The 18,550-nt window shown below is 33.9% G+C and overlaps 1 protein-coding gene across 2 annotated transcripts; it reads right to left on the reverse strand.

Moving 5' to 3' along the window:
- Positions 1 to 237: 237 nt before the first annotated feature.
- LOC114401666 (myosin-1-like) lies at positions 238 to 17,603 on the reverse strand. Of its 2 annotated transcripts, none has more exons than XM_028364241.1 (24): positions 17,099 to 17,603; positions 16,184 to 16,583; positions 14,344 to 14,445; positions 14,110 to 14,253; positions 13,865 to 14,015; positions 13,728 to 13,755; positions 12,239 to 12,404; positions 11,627 to 11,690; positions 11,481 to 11,494; positions 11,226 to 11,310; positions 10,038 to 10,141; positions 9,763 to 9,901; positions 8,923 to 9,041; positions 6,758 to 6,910; positions 6,554 to 6,643; positions 6,353 to 6,430; positions 5,424 to 5,582; positions 4,776 to 4,982; positions 2,775 to 2,980; positions 2,517 to 2,649; positions 2,136 to 2,265; positions 1,895 to 2,041; positions 1,454 to 1,521; positions 238 to 1,333 (listed from the first exon to the last, which is right to left on the reverse strand). In XM_028364241.1, exons 2-24 carry the CDS (start codon positions 16,565 to 16,567, stop codon positions 674 to 676), a joined length of 3,531 nt encoding a protein of 1,176 aa, XP_028220042.1. In that variant the 5' UTR covers positions 16,568 to 16,583; positions 17,099 to 17,603; the 3' UTR covers positions 238 to 673. The 2 variants fall into 2 exon arrangements, with proteins under 2 accessions (XP_028220042.1, XP_028220043.1); XM_028364242.1 differs by having other exon boundaries at positions 16,184 to 16,606.
- Between the last annotated feature and the right edge of the window lie 947 nt (positions 17,604 to 18,550).

The following is an 18,550-nucleotide window of genomic DNA, read 5'->3' on the forward strand; positions in this document are numbered from 1 at the left end:
CATTTAAGTTTTTTTTTTCTTTCTTTCAACAGGTATGATACATGGTAAGAGAAAAATGAGAGCATACACATGTTAAATTATATATAGATAGTCTTTTTTCTTAGGAATCTAGTTCAGTCGGTATATATATAATTATTATTATAATTACATAAAAAAACACAAACTATTCTCTTTACATTAACACTGTCACATCAGAACTAAAATAGATCGATTCGGTGAAGCAAGCAGTCCATTCTCAACATTCACAAGAATATAAATTTTTTAAATTTCTATAAATATTAGTATTTTACAATGATTTTTGCAACGGCCAACAAACTGATTACTGTATATTACATTTTGGGCCTCCACAACAAATTTGACATGCAATCCACATACCAGAAAAGGCATGGGCATCAGCGATATACACGAATCACTAAGGTTTGTAGTATACATCTTACTCAACAATTCATGCAGAAATTACTAATTAAAGAAAGGTGGCTAGCAACAACTAACCCAAACTACACTAAATTCACTCATCCTTGGACTCTTCCTACCACTCCTTTTTTTTTTTTACCTTTCCTATTGTATTTTCCTCACTTTCGGATATATATAGTTGGCAATGCTCTTGAAACAGTGCATAGACCAAAACCGAACTCAAAAAAATAAAAGATAAATTAAAAATTTTGAAAAAAAATCAATTTATCCTTGTACTGTTCCTTCTTCCCCACCACTTTTTCTTCATTTTCTCAAGTGCGCCATCTTCGCTTCCAAGTTTATTTATAATAACTTTTGTTTCACGCAGTCTTGCCCCATAATCCTTTTTCCAAGCTTCAAACATCTGTTTTAACCTTCTAAGCTCTTGATCTGGGTTCAAACTTGCTTCTACCTGACCAGATTTTACCTCAACCAAGAACTTGGCATCATCACCAAATACTTGACTCCTGTGCTCGAATTCTTCAGCCAGCCGACTTATAACACTTAGACCAGCACTCGTTGATCTTGCCCCATTGCTTTCTTGGCGCCGATGATTGCCTCCCACATCCCAGCTGTAATCCCGCTCATCACTTGCATTAACAGATGTGTCTGAATTTCTTTCAGAGTCATCGATAGCAAGGCTCTTCTTTGCAATGGAGAGGCTAGATTGTAGGGATCTCATTTGTTTCTGCCACACTTCTTCCATGGATTTCATCTTTAGTTCATACTCAGACCATCTGCTCTCATATTGTTGGAGACGTTGATGAAGGATGTCATTTTCCTCTTCTTTCTCTCTAAGGGCAGCTTCAGCCTTAAGTACTCGGCACTGTAATTCGGCCAGGAAAGATGACTTAACCAGAACCTCATCAGACTCTTTCATCTGTTTTGGAGTTCATGATTGTAAGTATTACAAAGAAGGCGCCTTTACAAGCAGAATATAAGAAGTACAAAAAATAAGAGGCCAGATATTATAGTTTCTAAACTATGGCAAAGACAATACCTTCATGTCTCCAGATTTCAAAAATCCAATATTTCCTGAGCATCTTCTGACCAACCAACCACGAATAACTGCAAAAGATAGCTCGAATAAAATTGTGAAAATTTATTGACAATACACCATTCAAAAGACAGGTGTCCACAATCCAACAAAATATAGCGGTTTTTATGTATAATTTATCTTGTGCTTCATTCCTACAGTCAAATTTAAGAATTTGGAATGAAAAACACTTAGTGCAACAGCACCTATGCTAATTTGTATCCATCATGATTTGCACAATTTAAGTAGAATGTTGATTTCATCTGTTTAAAAAAGACACGGAAACAAGGGCCAATCTTTAAGAAACTGGTGTTCAATCTTTAAAACCCTAATTTGAACATCTATATTCCATACAGCAAAAATTGGTATCATATATCTTAGAATTTATATAGTATAAAACCTTACCTGCTTGTATGACTATTGCAGCATCACTAATAGTCCTCATTCTGTTTCTTGCAAATACTGCTTTGATTTGCTTCTGTATAATAACAGCAGCTCTATGCCTCTTAAGTAAAGCTGAATATGCCTTTCTGGTTTTGTCTCCCCTAATAACTGCATGAATAAGTATTATGTTTCCATTTTGTTATTATACATTTCTGCACAAAAATATAAGGCTTGAAGAATAAGGTAGTGAAAAAGGATATACATGACTGCAAAGTAGTGATTCCTCCCCGAAGATCCTTGAGAGAACGACGTGCTTGGAAACCCCTGAAACAACTTTGGACACGTAAAATGCCATGGAGGGTACGATTTCTAGTATCTTCAAGCACACCAATCTGCAATTCCATCAAAGCAGCATAAATTGGAAAATATTTAAAAAATAAAATCTTATGCTCCTACACCTTTCATAAAGGAAAGGAATAGCAGATATAAATAGAACTATAAACTAGAAATTATAATTCATCATAATACCAAATCACTAAAGCTCAAAGTTTCTTAGTTTAAAAAGTACACGTAGATAATCAAAGATTCTGGGGGATATAAGAAAAAAATTGTATAAAACTTTTAAAAAATTAACATTTATTACCTGCCCTGTCCGGAAAAATAATTTTGTGTAGCCAACTTGATACATCTCCGACAAAATATTAAACTGATGAAGAATTGCAACCGAAACACTAAGTGGATCCTGAGATGCAACATTATCAAGGAGAAAACCATATCTGATTCAATGCACCCAAGCCAATAAGAACAAGGTTAGACACATGCAAAAACACCAGGGCGGAGGGAATGTGGAAGGTGATAGTATTTGAAAGGATATAAATTATCAGTCTTTCTGTCGTTATACCTTCTGGCAAATTTTTGGTGAGACATTCTTGTTGGAAAGCCTGATCTCGATATTCGAACTACTTCCAGGACCCCACAGCATCTCAGCTGTTGCAATACAAGCCCTTGCTCATATGATTCAGGTGATTGGAGATTATTGGGTTTAATGCAGCGAATAAAATGTGGAGTAGTACTCTCCAGTCGTTGCATCAGTTGAAACAATTGACCCTGGACACAAACAGAGGAAATCATTTTAATATCAACTAAAGCGCGATAATATCACTACCTGTGAAAAAGAATATTTAAGTTGCTTTTAGTAGAGGGGGAAGTTGATGATCATCTACTTTTCAAATAATACGTGGTTTAATACACGAGAATTTTTATTCTATTTCCCACCCCACTTACATTTTGCGTCCTACAAAATTACAATATTTGTGTCTGTACCCAATCCTACTTATCAGCTAAAACATGTTACAATAACTATTCATTCAGTAAAATACGTGACATGATTTAATTATTATTCATTCATAACAATTAAAAGAAATACTGAGACAAAATTAAATATTAGTCTGCCAAGGCATTTGTGATAAATCCACTTAATTGTATAATAATCCATTCCATAAGTGGATTTGGAGGGCAAATAAAGCTTAATTCCATACATTTTTCCCACATTTGATGGAGATTCATAGTAAATACTACTTCCTTTGTATAATATCCATTACCATATAGATTAGTTTAGATTTCAGTGATTTTCCATCTTGATTACATCAAAATCTTGTATTTTGGTTTGGTTGACGTAGGAAGTTCCCAAGGGAAAGAAAGGAAGCAAAGTGATTGAACTGGTTATTGGAGCATTAGCATGTGCACACCAATAGTCTTATGTGCCCAATATGGAGTTGTTTCCAAAGGATTTTGCTTCTGCTACCTCAGTGTGTACTGTGTACACAATTATTATTTTTGTTATGTGCATGTTCCAATTAAGTAAACGTAAAATAGCTATTGGAGTAATAGCATTAACACACCTTTTCTTCACTGTGTAAACATCAATCTTGAATCCTGAAGTGTTACTGTTATATCACCATGTACACACCCTATTTTCATTTTGTACATGCCCGGTGCCTATAAATAGATGTCTTGATCAAATTTTGGCACCTATCATTTTTTTAACAGGAATCAAGACACTCATCCTCTCTGATTTTTGGGCTGAGACCTTGTGAAAATAAGAAATTTTATCTTCAATTCATGTTTTGGATTTCCACTTCTCTTCTGTTAATTCTTCTGTTTTTGCTATGTTTTGCTAAATTCTTAGGTAATGGGAAGAAGACTCCCAATTTGAAGTTGAATTCGTGTAATCCAATTCTTGCAATTTCAATCTATGGTTTTTCATGTTCAATTTGATTGTTTGCTTCGCTTCTCATTTTGGTCATTCATAAAGTGATTTTGGGATTTTTCTCACAATTGAAAAATTGATGAATTGTTTGGATCTGAAGTAAACAGCACAATGATTGATTATCAAAGGATTGGGGTTGATAGTTATGTGATCTTTTGAATTCCTAAACCTAATGCATGTCTCAATTGAACTCGCCTAAGGAAATAGGACTTTCGATTAAGAGATAGGTATAATTCCAAAGGGATTGGAATTGACCAAATTTTATGAATTTGATCATCAACTGGGCATTGAAAATTTGAAATCTGAATTAAGAGCATGACTGACTGCATGATATGAGATTTTGAGAGAATGAGTCTCTAATTTTCTGAACTTCACTTGTTTTGAGTGAATTTTCTCATTGTTCATTGGCAATTTTAGTTTCTCACTTAGTGGATACTCATCCATACTCTTCTGAATTTGTTAGTTCAAATAGAGATTCAATTGTGAATTCAGTACTCGAGTTATAATCCTCATGTGAATGATACACGTCTCTATATTACATGTTGCAATTCCATATACTTGCAGATCACACTTCAGTTAAATCTTTTTGTGATAAATGATGTTTCGGATCACTTTATAATTAAGCTAACGTACCTTGAATTTTGTTGCAACACTTAGCTTTTGGGAATCTGCCCCACCTGACTTGTGTAAGGGACCAACTACCGGCTTATCAGACTGAGTGAGCATATGAGATGCAAATATTTGAGGAAGAGGACACGTGCATGAGGATAGAAGTTGGATGGAATCCACGTGCAATAGGTCTCTGTTTTTCTCCAGAAATCCAGTTGTATCATAGGTTACCTGAGTGGAGGAACAAGTAGAACTATCAAACAGTCAGGTCAGATGAGCAAATTAAAATTAATAAGAAATGAGTAAACCCCTACTTATCCTCCTTAAAACCTAGTGACGTTGTTGTCACATTATAAAGATCATAAGGTCAAACTGAATGCCACTGTAAACATATCAACAGATTTTAAATCTTATGGCAATTAAGAATCAGTTTGTATAGAGATATAAACTAATATACTGAGAGGAATACTAGCAACACACTCTTTACTATTGGTTGACTTTGAAACTCTAGCGGGACCCATTAAGTTGGGAATAGGACCACTAAATAAGTATGTCACACATGAATTTCAACCTATACTAAAGAGTGTGTTGACAAGTGTGCACCAAAATTATGTTGCTAGTTGCTAGCATTTCTCATACAGTCATACCTTTAGAACATGATAAGATTAATACCTGCCCAGCATAATGGTGTACAGTAAAGGCTTGGTCTCTTTCTCCTTTGAAGCACGAATTAGAATTCAAATGCTGTTTAAGCTTGTTAGCAAGTGTTAGATCTGTGCCATTTGGGAAAGTGGACTCTTCATCTAACAAGGATAATAAACCCAGTGGCCTCTGCAAATATACCAGAAGTCAAGTATAAGACACAATTCTAGTTTCTAATCATGAATGTCAGAATATCCATGCCAAGGAATAAAAGTGTAGTTGCCACAACAAGAAGGGCACTCCTGGTCATGGGGTCACACTGGTGAAAGGGTGCAGTGGTGGACGAGAAACAGGCCAGGGAAGGTGCTGATACTGTTCCAGTGGAAAAAAAGGAGGCTTCTGTTGGCTCAAAAACTGGCTCAGACTATCGATACCATATTAGGTTTTGAGCATTGTGTCCATAACAGTACACACACATGTATTTATAATTACAGAATAATGATTACAATGACACAGTAATAAAGGTAATTATTCAAATCCCTACAAATAAGGAAAGACTAATTCTACATATGCTAAATCTAATATAAACATGTGCTGCATGTATTACATATGCTACATTACCAATTCGTCACAAATTTACCAAACAGTCGTCAATTAGACATACAGGAATTTTCAACCAAGCTTCAAAATAAATAGAGCTTATTAAAACTAATGTATGAAAAATAATCATATCTTTCCTTTTGAAAATCCAAAGTTGTGTTTCTTTTGCACTGCATAATGTTGATATATACAAATACAAGACATGACAAAATGACAAAAATTTCATTGAGCATATAAGCAATACATATCCTACCAGGCTTAACTGATTAGCTAACATTTTCCCACTGAAATCATTCAATTAACAAGCACACCAGAGATTATGCAGAAAAGGAGTCAGGGGGAACAAGGACATTTTGGACCTTCTCAAAAAGATTAAGGCAGTCTTGGTTGTCTTCAAATTCAACTTTAGCCCAGTCAATGCCATCTTGAATATATTCCTGAAATCAATCCACGTGCATAAGCAGATGTTTGGCATTCAGAGGTATTCAATAGTTTCTTTCATTTAAGATACAAGGACATTCAATACTTGTTTAAGCATTCAGACTCCGCAGGATCCATACCTCCTGTTCTAACTTGAATAAATGACGATTGAAGTGTTGCTGTAATCTCTCATTTGCATAATTTATGCAGAACTGTTCAAAACTGTTCCTCTGCAGGGATAAAATGCATAGCATCAGTAGAGGCAAAATATCAAACAGGATGAAGATGGTGAGATAAATCATAGATATAAAGAAAGAGGTAGATAAAGTTTAATATAAACATACATTGAAAGATTCAAAGCCGTAGATATCTAGAATACTGATTGATCTGCCGGTACGTCTTTTGCCAACAGCAAGTGATTTATTTATCTGTTCAACCAACCAATCAAACAGGCATGCATATATTGACTTTGCCAAAGCATCTCTTGCATCAATGGCCTGCAAGACAAAAAAAATACTATTTAAGATATTGAGAAAGAAAAAAAATCATCATCATGATAGTGGCATCATGCACCTTACAAATAAAGTCCAACCAAATCTGTATATTGAACATAATGATTTACATTATGTTTTGACATCAATTATCTCCCCACCCCCCCAAAAAAAGGGTTAATTTTGGTCCCTGAACTTTTTTAGGTATTTTCTTAGTCCTTAAACAATTTTTTGATTGGTTTTAGTCCCTAAAGTTTTGATCTGTTTTTTAGTCTTTACCGTCAAGTGTAGCCATTAAATGGTGATGTGGCAATTACATTTTGTGGCGTTTTTTTCTAACAGTTAAAAACCTCCATAAATTACTTGGTTGAAACATTTAAAAATTATTGTAATTTCTGATGGTTAAAAACCACCAGAAAATGCTTAACAGGAGCTTAAAAATTTTCCTATGTAAACCACAAATCTTTCAACCTCTCACTTTCTGAAAGTTGTTTCCAATTCATTTACAGCACATAGTATCTTAACAAAATTATACAAAGAATCATCCTATTCAGACTATGAAATAAGCATGCCTCCATGTTTCTAAAAGTTATTACAAAATTAAAAACGTACGCCAGTACTAAATAATCATGAACCATCAAACCCCTACAAACTATCACCCTACTCAGACACAATTTCTTTCTTGCACTAATAATTCCATAGGAAAGACACAACAAAAACAGAGTGTAAAGAATGTAATCAAATTTTAAAAAAATTAAGAACAGCAAAAATAAGAACAAATTTAAACAAATTCTTGGGCCTCTGCAACCGCAACCTCCTCCTCGAAAAGCAATTGCATATTGCAACCTCAACAGAGATGGCGTTCGACCTCAGATCTACAACCGTTCACTCCACTCTCCTGACCTTAAACCACTACCAAACCGAGGCGGCACACCACCAAATGGCCAGATCTAGATCTCGGTGAAACCATCACAGCCTCTCGTCGTACCTGCTTTGCGTTGCTGTTACACCATTGCGACCAAGGGTCATGCGATCTCTCGAAGGCCCAACAACCTTCTACTCCATCAACGTTGATCACACATCACATTAAATTCTCGAACTTGGAGGGAAACAGTGGCATTTAGGGCATTGGGATATGGGGTTGAGAAGGAGAATAAAGGTGGGTTGTAAAGAGAGTGATGAATAAAATCTGTTGAGAAGGAAGCTTGAGAATGCAAAGAATTTGTTAGATTCAGTAATTCTCTACCCTTCTCATTCAATAAAATCTGTTGCAGCAATTTCTGCGTCAAGAAATTGAATGTCCCCTTTCTCTCAACCTTGTATGAAAATTTTAAATGAGTCACTAAGCATTTTGTGGTGGTTTAAACCCCCAGAAAATGAGCTGCAACAAAATATTAACACTTGGTGCTCACAGAAACTTAACAGAAGTACTAAAAATAATAACAGACCAAAGCTTAAGGGGCAAAAAGTAAAAACCTCAAAAAGTTTAGGGACCAAAAAGATAGTTAACCCAAAAAAACAAAATCATGATGGTATGCAGTTCAGCATTCAGAGGTAGACATTATCCTTTTTCTTTTCTTTTGGTAAGTATAAACAGCTATTTCCAGATCATTCAAGGTATTGAGCCTACATTGCATAGATACAGAGACTCTAGAAGGAAATCACTATCTTACAAGTGGTGAAAATGCACAGTAGCAATACCAAGACCCTAAACATGATATGTGTTTGAAGTATCCAATGGGTTTCATTATATCAAGACTAATGGCCCCATGTATGCATGAATTGTTCATATTTAAATGCTGAATAGAACTCCCAACAAGAAAAATAAAACAAGATGATGTTCATCACCAACAACCTTCTTTTCATTTCCTTTTTCTTCAAATAACAAACAAATTGCCATATGCACTGAGGAATGCAGTACACCTTCATTTTCCCAATATTTCTAGTAACTAGAAAGTTGCATTTTTTCCATCCATAATTTCAGGCCAACATTTCTAGTAACAGAGTGGTCATTTTACCTGTGATAGCGTCAACTTTTGGACAATATTATCATTACCAACTTTCATTTTGCGAGTTGATAGTGTCAACTTGAGATCTTCAATGCTACAGCCAATTAATTTAGCTACATGGAACAGACCTATAAGAAGCAAAAAAAAAATCATTTTTAAATAAAGTATTGAATAACTTGAAACACATGAAGGTGTCTAAAACATGTTCAAAACGTATGTACCAAAAATTAGACATCAAACACACCATATGTAAATAAAAGTCATCAGATGAAAATGAAAACAAGTCACAATTACTAAATTTTTAAATGATAAGTTCAGTGTGAAGGACCGATTGTCCTAAAACCTTAAGATGTAAGGTAATGGATCAGGAATTTCTTTATAACTTGTATCTAACGCACTCCCTCGCGCATGGTCCTTCAGGCTAGAAGCTTTGACAATGCACAAGTCCACCTTATCTTGTGCTGAAATTCAAATTTTATTTAGAAGAATAGGGGTGGCCAGGATCAAACTCCTGATCCTAACCACTTGATCATAGGCTCTCTAATACTATGTTAAAATTATATGATTTAGGAGAGAAACAAAGAAAAGAGGAGATGGAGACTCTAAATAATAAGATATCAAATTGATAGTGTAATGGTATCATATTGATAAAGAGCCTACTTTATATTGTTATTGTTGAAATTATGGGGTATTAGGTATAGAGAGAGGAAGAGAGATAAAAGAGAGTGAAACTCTGAATTAATATTAACTGAGATGTACGAAAATGTGTTGATATGTTGATGTGTTCAATAATATGTTCATAATACAATTAGGTAGACGTGTTCAGTAGAGGCTCTGGAAATTTCTTACCCTCATCTTCTACAGCTTGAACATGATTTTCATTATCAATCACAGTAAATGATATGTTTCCTAACCATAATACTGCAGCAAGCATTGCAAATACATTCTCCTGGTCTTCTTTACTAATGTGGACAACATCAAGAGCTTCCTGGAAGTTGGCAATAGTATATTCAATTTTGTGTCAAACTATCATTTCAAAATCAATCAGTCCAATCAAGCAGAAGTAAGTAATCATTTAAGAGTCTATGAAGGCAGATCATCTTTAAACTACAAAGATAGTGTACCATGACTGTACGAAATTCTTCTGCATCATTAACACCAGTAATTGAATAACAATTGCTCTGCCTCAGATAATTATAGTCTTCTGCATTTTGTAGGTTTAGCTTCCCTGAATTACAAATCAAACAAACAATGAAATAGAAAGTCAAATAGACAAGAACACAGAACATTAAATGTTACAGACAAGATGAACACGAGAATACAAAGCTTATGTAAGGCAATGTTCTAATTTCTAATTATTTTGATAACGCTATCAGTATTCTTGTAACTAACGAGATCAAAATGCCTAATTGAAAACATAAAATAAAAGTTATTGAATTAACAATTAAGCAAGAGGGAACTAGGTACATGTTTGGGTTTGGTAGTAAAAAGTTTATTCTAAAATGATTCTTATCAAACAATTTTTTTTATCAGCGAAAATATGTATTATATATTATATATACTGTAAATAAAGCTGTATAGCACCAGCGGTGCTGGTATACACAGCCCTTAGGCATCCCACCTCACCAAATCCAGAGAATCTTAACAAATACATTTGAGATGTATAATAGAAAGATTCTTTGGATTTGTCACTGAGTGAAAGCCCCCACCTCAAAAAATATTCCCACAACAAAAAATTACCCCTGTTTCTTTTCTACCGCACTCCTCCCCTTACAAAATTCATTCTAGCATTACTACTCCATACTTGGAATGGGACATTAAAACCGTTTTCCAGTGCCTTCATCCACAACCAAATGAAGAACATTGCATCATTCAGTACTGTTTCCCCTTGGAATTCCCGGTTGTTAAAATTGCACTTGTTCCTATGACGCCAAATACACCATGTTACAGCAGCCCACAACACCATCCACCTCTGCCCATCAATTCTGCCGCTTTCACAGTACCAATGCTGCAGAAGAAAGCCCAATCCACGAGTAATACTCCTACCATATATCTCTTACCCTTTCAAACAAATTAATTGTAAAAGAGAACTTCTAAAGTTTTGCACTTGGAATGATATTGGCCGCATTGGACATCTGCCATTGTTTGTGGGTTCAATTGGAAGATTTTCACAGTTCATAGAAACTATTTGCATCAGCCCCGAAGAAAAAAGTGATTTCTCCATCAACAATATAGAGACTTAACAATTGTCCACAATCAATATGCAACAAATATATTAGCAGAAGTGAAATAGGTTATAAGCTAGTAATTACCCCTGAGAGATGGAGGTGCACCAGCACATAGCTGATAAAATATATGATATGATCTTTCCCCTTCATTGCATTGGACTACTCTAGACTGTTCACATACCAAATAAAATTAGTGTCAACTGATGTAACGAGAACACAATGTAGAACATAAAACTGTTAGAATTGTAATATAAAACCATTCATGTGTCTCCACCTAAAAGTTTAAGCTTTTGGGATAGATGATGCATGAAAAAATTAGCTCTGAAGAAGAAGAATTACCTTTTCAAGCAAAACTGTTTATGGTCATGCCAGGAGAATCACGTAGTGTCAACACATAGATGCAAACATTTAACATTCTGGTTAGTTGCAAGCTTTTGGTGGGAACAAGGACACATGGTTCCAACCATTAAAGAGAATAAACTTACAAGTTTGAATATTAGCACCGGAGATTTTTCCAGTTTCACTGAAGTGAATCTCAATGAGCTTTCCCTGTCACATATTCAACCAAATTATGAGAACTTTCAGCATCAAAACAATATGAGATCACAGCTTAATATAAAGAGAATCACAACTAGAAACTGACAGCAACCCATATTACTAAATGGATTAAACATCAATAACCAAAGTAGGTAATTGGCATAGGCCTAAGTTTGGGAAAGTGTAAAAAGTGCTAGAGGTATTAGGCCAAAAGGAAGGGACAGAAGTATGTGAAGGAAGTGGGAGGGTGCTAGTCAGTTAGACATTTAGGAGAGAGAATTGAGTTGAGGAATATAGGGGGGAATCTGATAGGGGATTGCATGAATTCATTCTGTTAGTTAAATCATGACAAAGGAGTGTCTTTGCATGAAGCTTAAGTTTCAGGGAGATTTTTTATCTTCTGAGGGTCATCCATTCTCTGTTTTATCAATATCATACTTGAATAATACTACACACATTCACATATATCAACTATTTCTGTGACTGAAAGTGGGGGAATGTAGCAGCAATTCACAAGAATGGCAATTTAAAGAATTAGCATCACAAGTCAGGAATCTTACAAAACGACTTGAGTTGTCATTTCTCAATGTTTTTGCATTGCCAAAGGCTTCTAGTATTGGATTAGTCTTTAAAATCTCATACTCTATTCCACTTCCACCGCCAAGGGCAGCCAAGTACTGCATTGCTATTTTTGCTGTCTCAGTCTTCCCTGCTCCACTCTCCCCACTGAACATGTACATGATAACTATTATTATAGGTCCCAATTCAAGCACAATACACAATTAAGGGGCACACAAGATTAAGGAACACCAAGAAAGAGCTTGTCATTAATGAAAAAATCTGCAGACAGCATGAAGAAGCTTTTACATCCATAAAAATAAACCCAAAATGGAAAAAAGAGGAAGTTTTTTTGTTCAATATCCAGTAAATTGGGAAAGTACCTCCATTATACAAAAGTTAAAACATCAACAATGATAGATGAAAAAAAGACAGAAGAATTGAAGCAAGAAACACCCCAAATAACAGAGACAGAGTGGGTCTACTATATTAAAGAAAAATTCTGCAACTCAGGCATTTAAAAGTCAAAACCAAATGCATATGTATCTTGGCACTTAAAACTCAGCTCGGCTCAAGGTTAATTTTGATGAGTTCGTATTTAAAATTAGACCCGTTTCATTTTGAGGATGGGTTCATGTTATGCTTCAAGTCGCCCCAACCCGATTTAGTACCTATATTCTCCAAGTTTTTTGAACAAATGTGTATTAATGATAAAACCTTTTTATTTAATAGACAATATTTTGTAATATATTATATACTATATTTATAATATTATTTATTTTAAAATACATATTATAAAATATATCTTAATTTAATTTTTATACTTCTTTTATTCTAAGATTTAACTATACATAATGTAAAATTATATTACGTTAAAAAGACGGGTTGACCCGGTCTTGTCCCATATATTTGGGTCTTGATCAGGGATGGGGAGGGTTCAAGTTCAAATAAAAGACCCCAATTAAATTTCCAGGTCGGGTAGAGACAAACATAATCCCCATCCCTTGCTCACCCTTGATGGGGGGGACTTCCTACATGGAAACTAGAATATTATTTAATATGGACAAATAAACTTTTTGGAAAAATGAGGATTAAAGAAATGGAATTAAAACAATTAACTGTTCAAGTGGTTACTTATTAACCACTCTAAATATTGCTAACTGATTTAGCAGTTAATTGTTGCTAAACTGTTGGAAAGTATTTTTTTTACCAAAGTTTCCTTTTTTATATGTTCCATACAAATTTGTGGGACTATCCCCTCACTTGATCCAGAATAACTTCCTGGGGAAATTACCAATCTGAGATTCAGAGTAGCTTTTAGAAATAAAGTTATTTAGTTAATCATCCAGAAATGAACTGTAGACAAGAATGAATGTTCAGAATATACTTTAGACCAGTATAAAAGTTTAAATTAAAGCAGCTTATAGAAAAGAAATTAACTACAGTTTGTCTTACCAACTGCTCAAAAAATTCAACAAAAAAATTACTGACCTTATAATTATAGATTGATTGACTTCATCTGGAAAACAGAGAAAGAGTCAGAGCAAGTTCTTGCTTAAAACAAATGGAAGTGGTCTTAAACTCTAAACTTTCATCTATAAATGTAAAATAAGGAAATAAAAAGTTACCTCGTATCATTTCTCGGATGGCCGTGTCTGTTATTGCATATACATGAGGGCTTTCAATTGCTTTACGCTTGTAGGCTTCAATATAATCATTACCATATAGAGGAACTTTCTTAAAGGGATTTATAGCAACCAAAACAGGCCCTGCTTTTGTCTGAATTGTACATAGTTATACACATAAATACATTAGAAGTTATGATAAAGAAACAAATTGATGAGAAAATTTTTAAAGAGACATAAAGACTTACATAAATCATGTTTTGATTGTATCTATATTGCAGGTTGAATAAAACTGATGGCTCATTTAAATAACTAAGTTGCATGAGGTCATCCACTCCATCAAGGATATCAGGATTTGCTGGTACTAAACTTTCTTCTTTCACTTTCAAAACCTATAATAAGGCCCACAGGGAGAGGGGAGACTGCATAGATAGTAAAGCCAAAAATGCACCACTCTTGAGAAATATTGTAATTTATCTTACCTTCCCGTCAAACAGTGAAATGATGGATTCATTTCCAGAAGTTGTTATTATCTTCCCCAGCTCCCAATTCCCATTTGGAAGTTGAAACCAAGACTGAAGTTTCTGAAATAGTGAACTTCATCAGTAAGGACAAGACAAAACAAATTTTAAACTATGTAGTATTGATCTATAACTCAAATAAACTAAAAAGATATGTCTTGAATTGTTTACATGGCATTCTTCACTGTTTTGACATTTTTATAAAAAAAATTAGTGAAAGCACTGATAGAATTACATGACATTCCCCCATAAAACAAAATACATGGAAAATCATTAGACAAACAGAAATAGAAATAACAAGTCATATGCTTTTGTTAGCAAATAGAACAGAGGAAAACAACAAACAGTGGCAAGTATTTAAATTTAAATAAATTATTACTGATTACCAAGACACTCTCAGCAGTTAACTGACAAGAGATGTAAGGAATTGAGTCAATAAAATGAAAAATGTCAAGAGATTGAATAATGACTCTACTTCAATTTTCACACCACAACATAGGGATATTCTATCAAAAACAAGGCTAAGTTTAAGGTATAGAAGAAGACAAATGAGACCACGTGATGACCACTATCATTTAGCTTCCAGATTTATTGCATCAAAAATATTGAAATGGAAATAAATATTCCATTTATTTAAACACTATCTTTTAAGGCTATTCTATTACCCCAGCCAAGTGAGTTTGTTAGCACAGACACAGGAATAAAGAGAATTCTCTCAAACAAAAAGTAATTGATACAGAAATTCTTATAGATGTAACTTCCAAACTAATAGAGGCTTCTCTAATGCAACTTTTCTGTAGCTTTCTTAACTAACTACTGCTGCAAAAGCTAAAAATAAACAATAGTTTCCCATCAGTTCTTTCTAATCCTTAATATCCTACAAAACCCATCAATCTGATTGAACATTTAGAAGTAAAAAGCTTCAAAGCCCAATGATACAGGTACCAAAAAATTGTCAAATAGTTGAAAATAATTGTCTTACCTAAGAAACATGTTGAGGCAGGACAAAAAGAGGCCAAATATAATGGTTTTTTATGATTTTATAGTGATTTCATAGGGAATTATTTAGAGGTTTTAATTAGTTATTTTACTACACAATAAGGTGCATCCAGTAGATTAGTATGTTATTAGGATTTTTGTTGCTTCCTGGTACAGTGGTACCCATGGATTCTTAGTTCTCTGTAAGATGCCTAGATCAATATCTAGCCCCATCTGTCATCCCTTTTGACCTGCCTGTGTTTAAGATGTACTTTCAACATTCAATTGATTTTGATCATGATCCAAATCTGATACCCAACCAAAACTTGAACTACAGAATATGAACTTTCCTACCATTATCTCTCCATCTTAGATAGTCTGTATTAAGTATCTCTTTTACAAACTAACCTCAAATTTCAATAAGATGTTCTGCTACTGTTGCCAGCCAGTATTCATGACTTTGGAAGCACACTCTTTAGTGCTTATGGTAGTACATCAATACATCTATACTAAAGGAAAGATGAAACTACTCCACAAAGTTATGACTTATGAGTACTCTGAAGCTCCTGAACCCAATTGTAAAAGACCATATAAAAAATAATAATAAAAAATATAAATAATAACACACAGAAAACCCAGACAAAAGTTAACGTCCAAACTTCCAAATAAAAAGATTTTAAAAAAATCCATCAACTTATTGAACATTCTTCTAGAAAAATCAAGTTATTATACAACTGAATTAAGTATATCACAATATCCTTAAGCAATTTCAAAATCCAACATGAGATTAAATTGAAATCCAAAGCCAAAAGTTGTAAAGTACCTTCTTTGAAGCATAAGGTGTTGTATCACTCCACCTGCGTTCCCTAGAGGACATTGAAATTGATGGGAAGGGCAGAGGAACAGATTCTAAGTCTTCATCAGCAATTGATGGCCTGTCTTCTAACGACACACCTTTTCTGCTGTACGCCAAGTCCTCACCGTAAACACCCATGTCACCAGCACAGTTCTGAGCTTCCTCAGCAACCTCCCCTATCAAAGCATCATTTTCTGGACTACCTGATCTGATCACGTCATTGCTTCTGAACTTAGCATCTCCATGGTTTTCCATTAGACCAGCAGTCGGATTACCAGAAGTAATATTGAACTTGGGAGGCAATGATTTGATAGGGTGGAGAGCAGGCAGGACCTTGGATGTTGCAGACATTTTCCCTTAAATAGCTCTGCCAGCCACAAGCCCACAACACTACCAAGAATAAGATAGATTTACAAATTGCTGGGGCAAACAAATAGATAGATTCTCTATCAAATAAAAAAAAAAGGGGGTTCTTTTTTTCAACCAAAAGTGTCTCTCAAACTTTTTAACAAGGCCCCATTGAATGGCTATATCAGATAAACATACATAACATAATGGAGGGGGACCAAAGCTCAAGACACAGACTCTACTACTCTCTCTAGTGTTGTGTTGTGCTCATTCCTTAAAATTTGTCATTCACACTTTCAACCTCATCCTCTGTAAAATTCAAAACCATCAATTTAACAAAGCTAAACCTTCAATTTAACCGAACCTAAAACCTACCCGATCTGACACTCAAACACACCTTTCAAACTTCAAAAATTAAAAAAAAAAATTAAAACTAAAAATGCTGCTGCACCAACAGATCCTCCAATTTCCTGAAACACGACTTAATAATAATAATAATAATAATAATAATAATAATAACAATAATAATAATACCGAAAATTCGATTTCCTCTAATTCTTGACTTGAGAAAGCAGCAAGAACACACAGGAACTTGAAAACGAGCTGAAATGCCTCACTCAACAATTCAACATCACAATTCTGAATTCATTTCACGTTGTGAAAGCATTTGAGTAAAGCAAAACAAACACGCAACCGAGAAAAAGCGAAGCTTGGAAAAAGCAACTAGTCAAGTATGTTGACCGATCCAGAAGCCACAGCAAATGCTCTGTCAGGTAATTAAGCAGATGAAGTTTGTGATCAACGTGTGAATGAAGCAGAAGAAGAAGATCTTGTGTTGTGTTGCAGAAGAAGAAGAACTGAGTGAGAAGTTTCAGTTTGAGAAGAGAAGAGAACAGAACAATCTCAAAAAAAAAAAAAAAGAATTTGAGAGAGAAAAATGAGTCCTGAGTCTGACAAAAGGGTTGTTTGGTTTCCGAGAAAGTTGAGAGAGAAAAATGAAAATAATTTGCTAACCATCCACGCTGTGTGGAGATGAACCAGCTTTTCTGCTTTCCTTTGCTTTTAAAATTCAACATAATAATCATAAATCATAAATAAATAAATAAATACATAAAGTAAGAAGAAGAAAAATAAAATTATATGATAGTAATACTACGTAGAATTTTCCTTTGACTATAAACGAGTCTAATAAATGTGGCGTGGTAAAATAGTAGTAACTCAGCTTTTTAAATTTACGATTAATTTTACTGTAAAAAAAAATACGATTAATTTATACGTTCATTACATTCTTCTTCTCTTTATAGTTTTAATCATTGAAATTTAATTTTTCTGTGCAATTTGATGCCACTAGTTTAACCGTATAATTTTGGTTTATCCATTTAACTCTTATTAACTTCAATGTCCAATATTTAATATATTATACATTAAATATTAGATATAAAATATTAAATATTAAATATATACCAAAACCATATAGTTGAAATAAGAGAAGTGCTAGTAACACTTTTTATATATTTGCAGTAAAAAAGAATATACTTTTTCTAGGCATACTCTACCATTATTGAATAAAAGTTATTGAAAAATAGAAAAAAAATAATTGTTAAATAAAAAATAAAACCCACATAAATTTATAATTTTTAATAAATTTTAATTAATAAAAAAGAGTGCGTTTAAAAAAATTATTGTTTGCATTTCTCTTAAAATAATATCAATTAAATTGAAAAAAATCAACATTAATAAGATGAGGAAAAAAATGAAATTAAGCCTTAATCAATTATAATTTGATGGAGTTATATACTTATGTGCATTTAAATGACGTTATCTTTTATATGTGGGGGTTTTGTGGCATTTAAATTTTGCGGGCTTTTTCTTTTTGCCAACCAATTTTGAATTTTGAAACAAAAATTCAATGCATGCATAGCGTCTTATGGTGGAGCCACGAGTACATTGACGAAACTAGCCCTATTGAGCTTGACTTTTAATTGG

This window comes from Glycine soja, chromosome 20 (genome assembly GCF_004193775.1).
Source record: "Glycine soja cultivar W05 chromosome 20, ASM419377v2, whole genome shotgun sequence".
In the NCBI taxonomy this organism is placed as follows: domain Eukaryota; kingdom Viridiplantae; phylum Streptophyta; class Magnoliopsida; order Fabales; family Fabaceae; genus Glycine; species Glycine soja.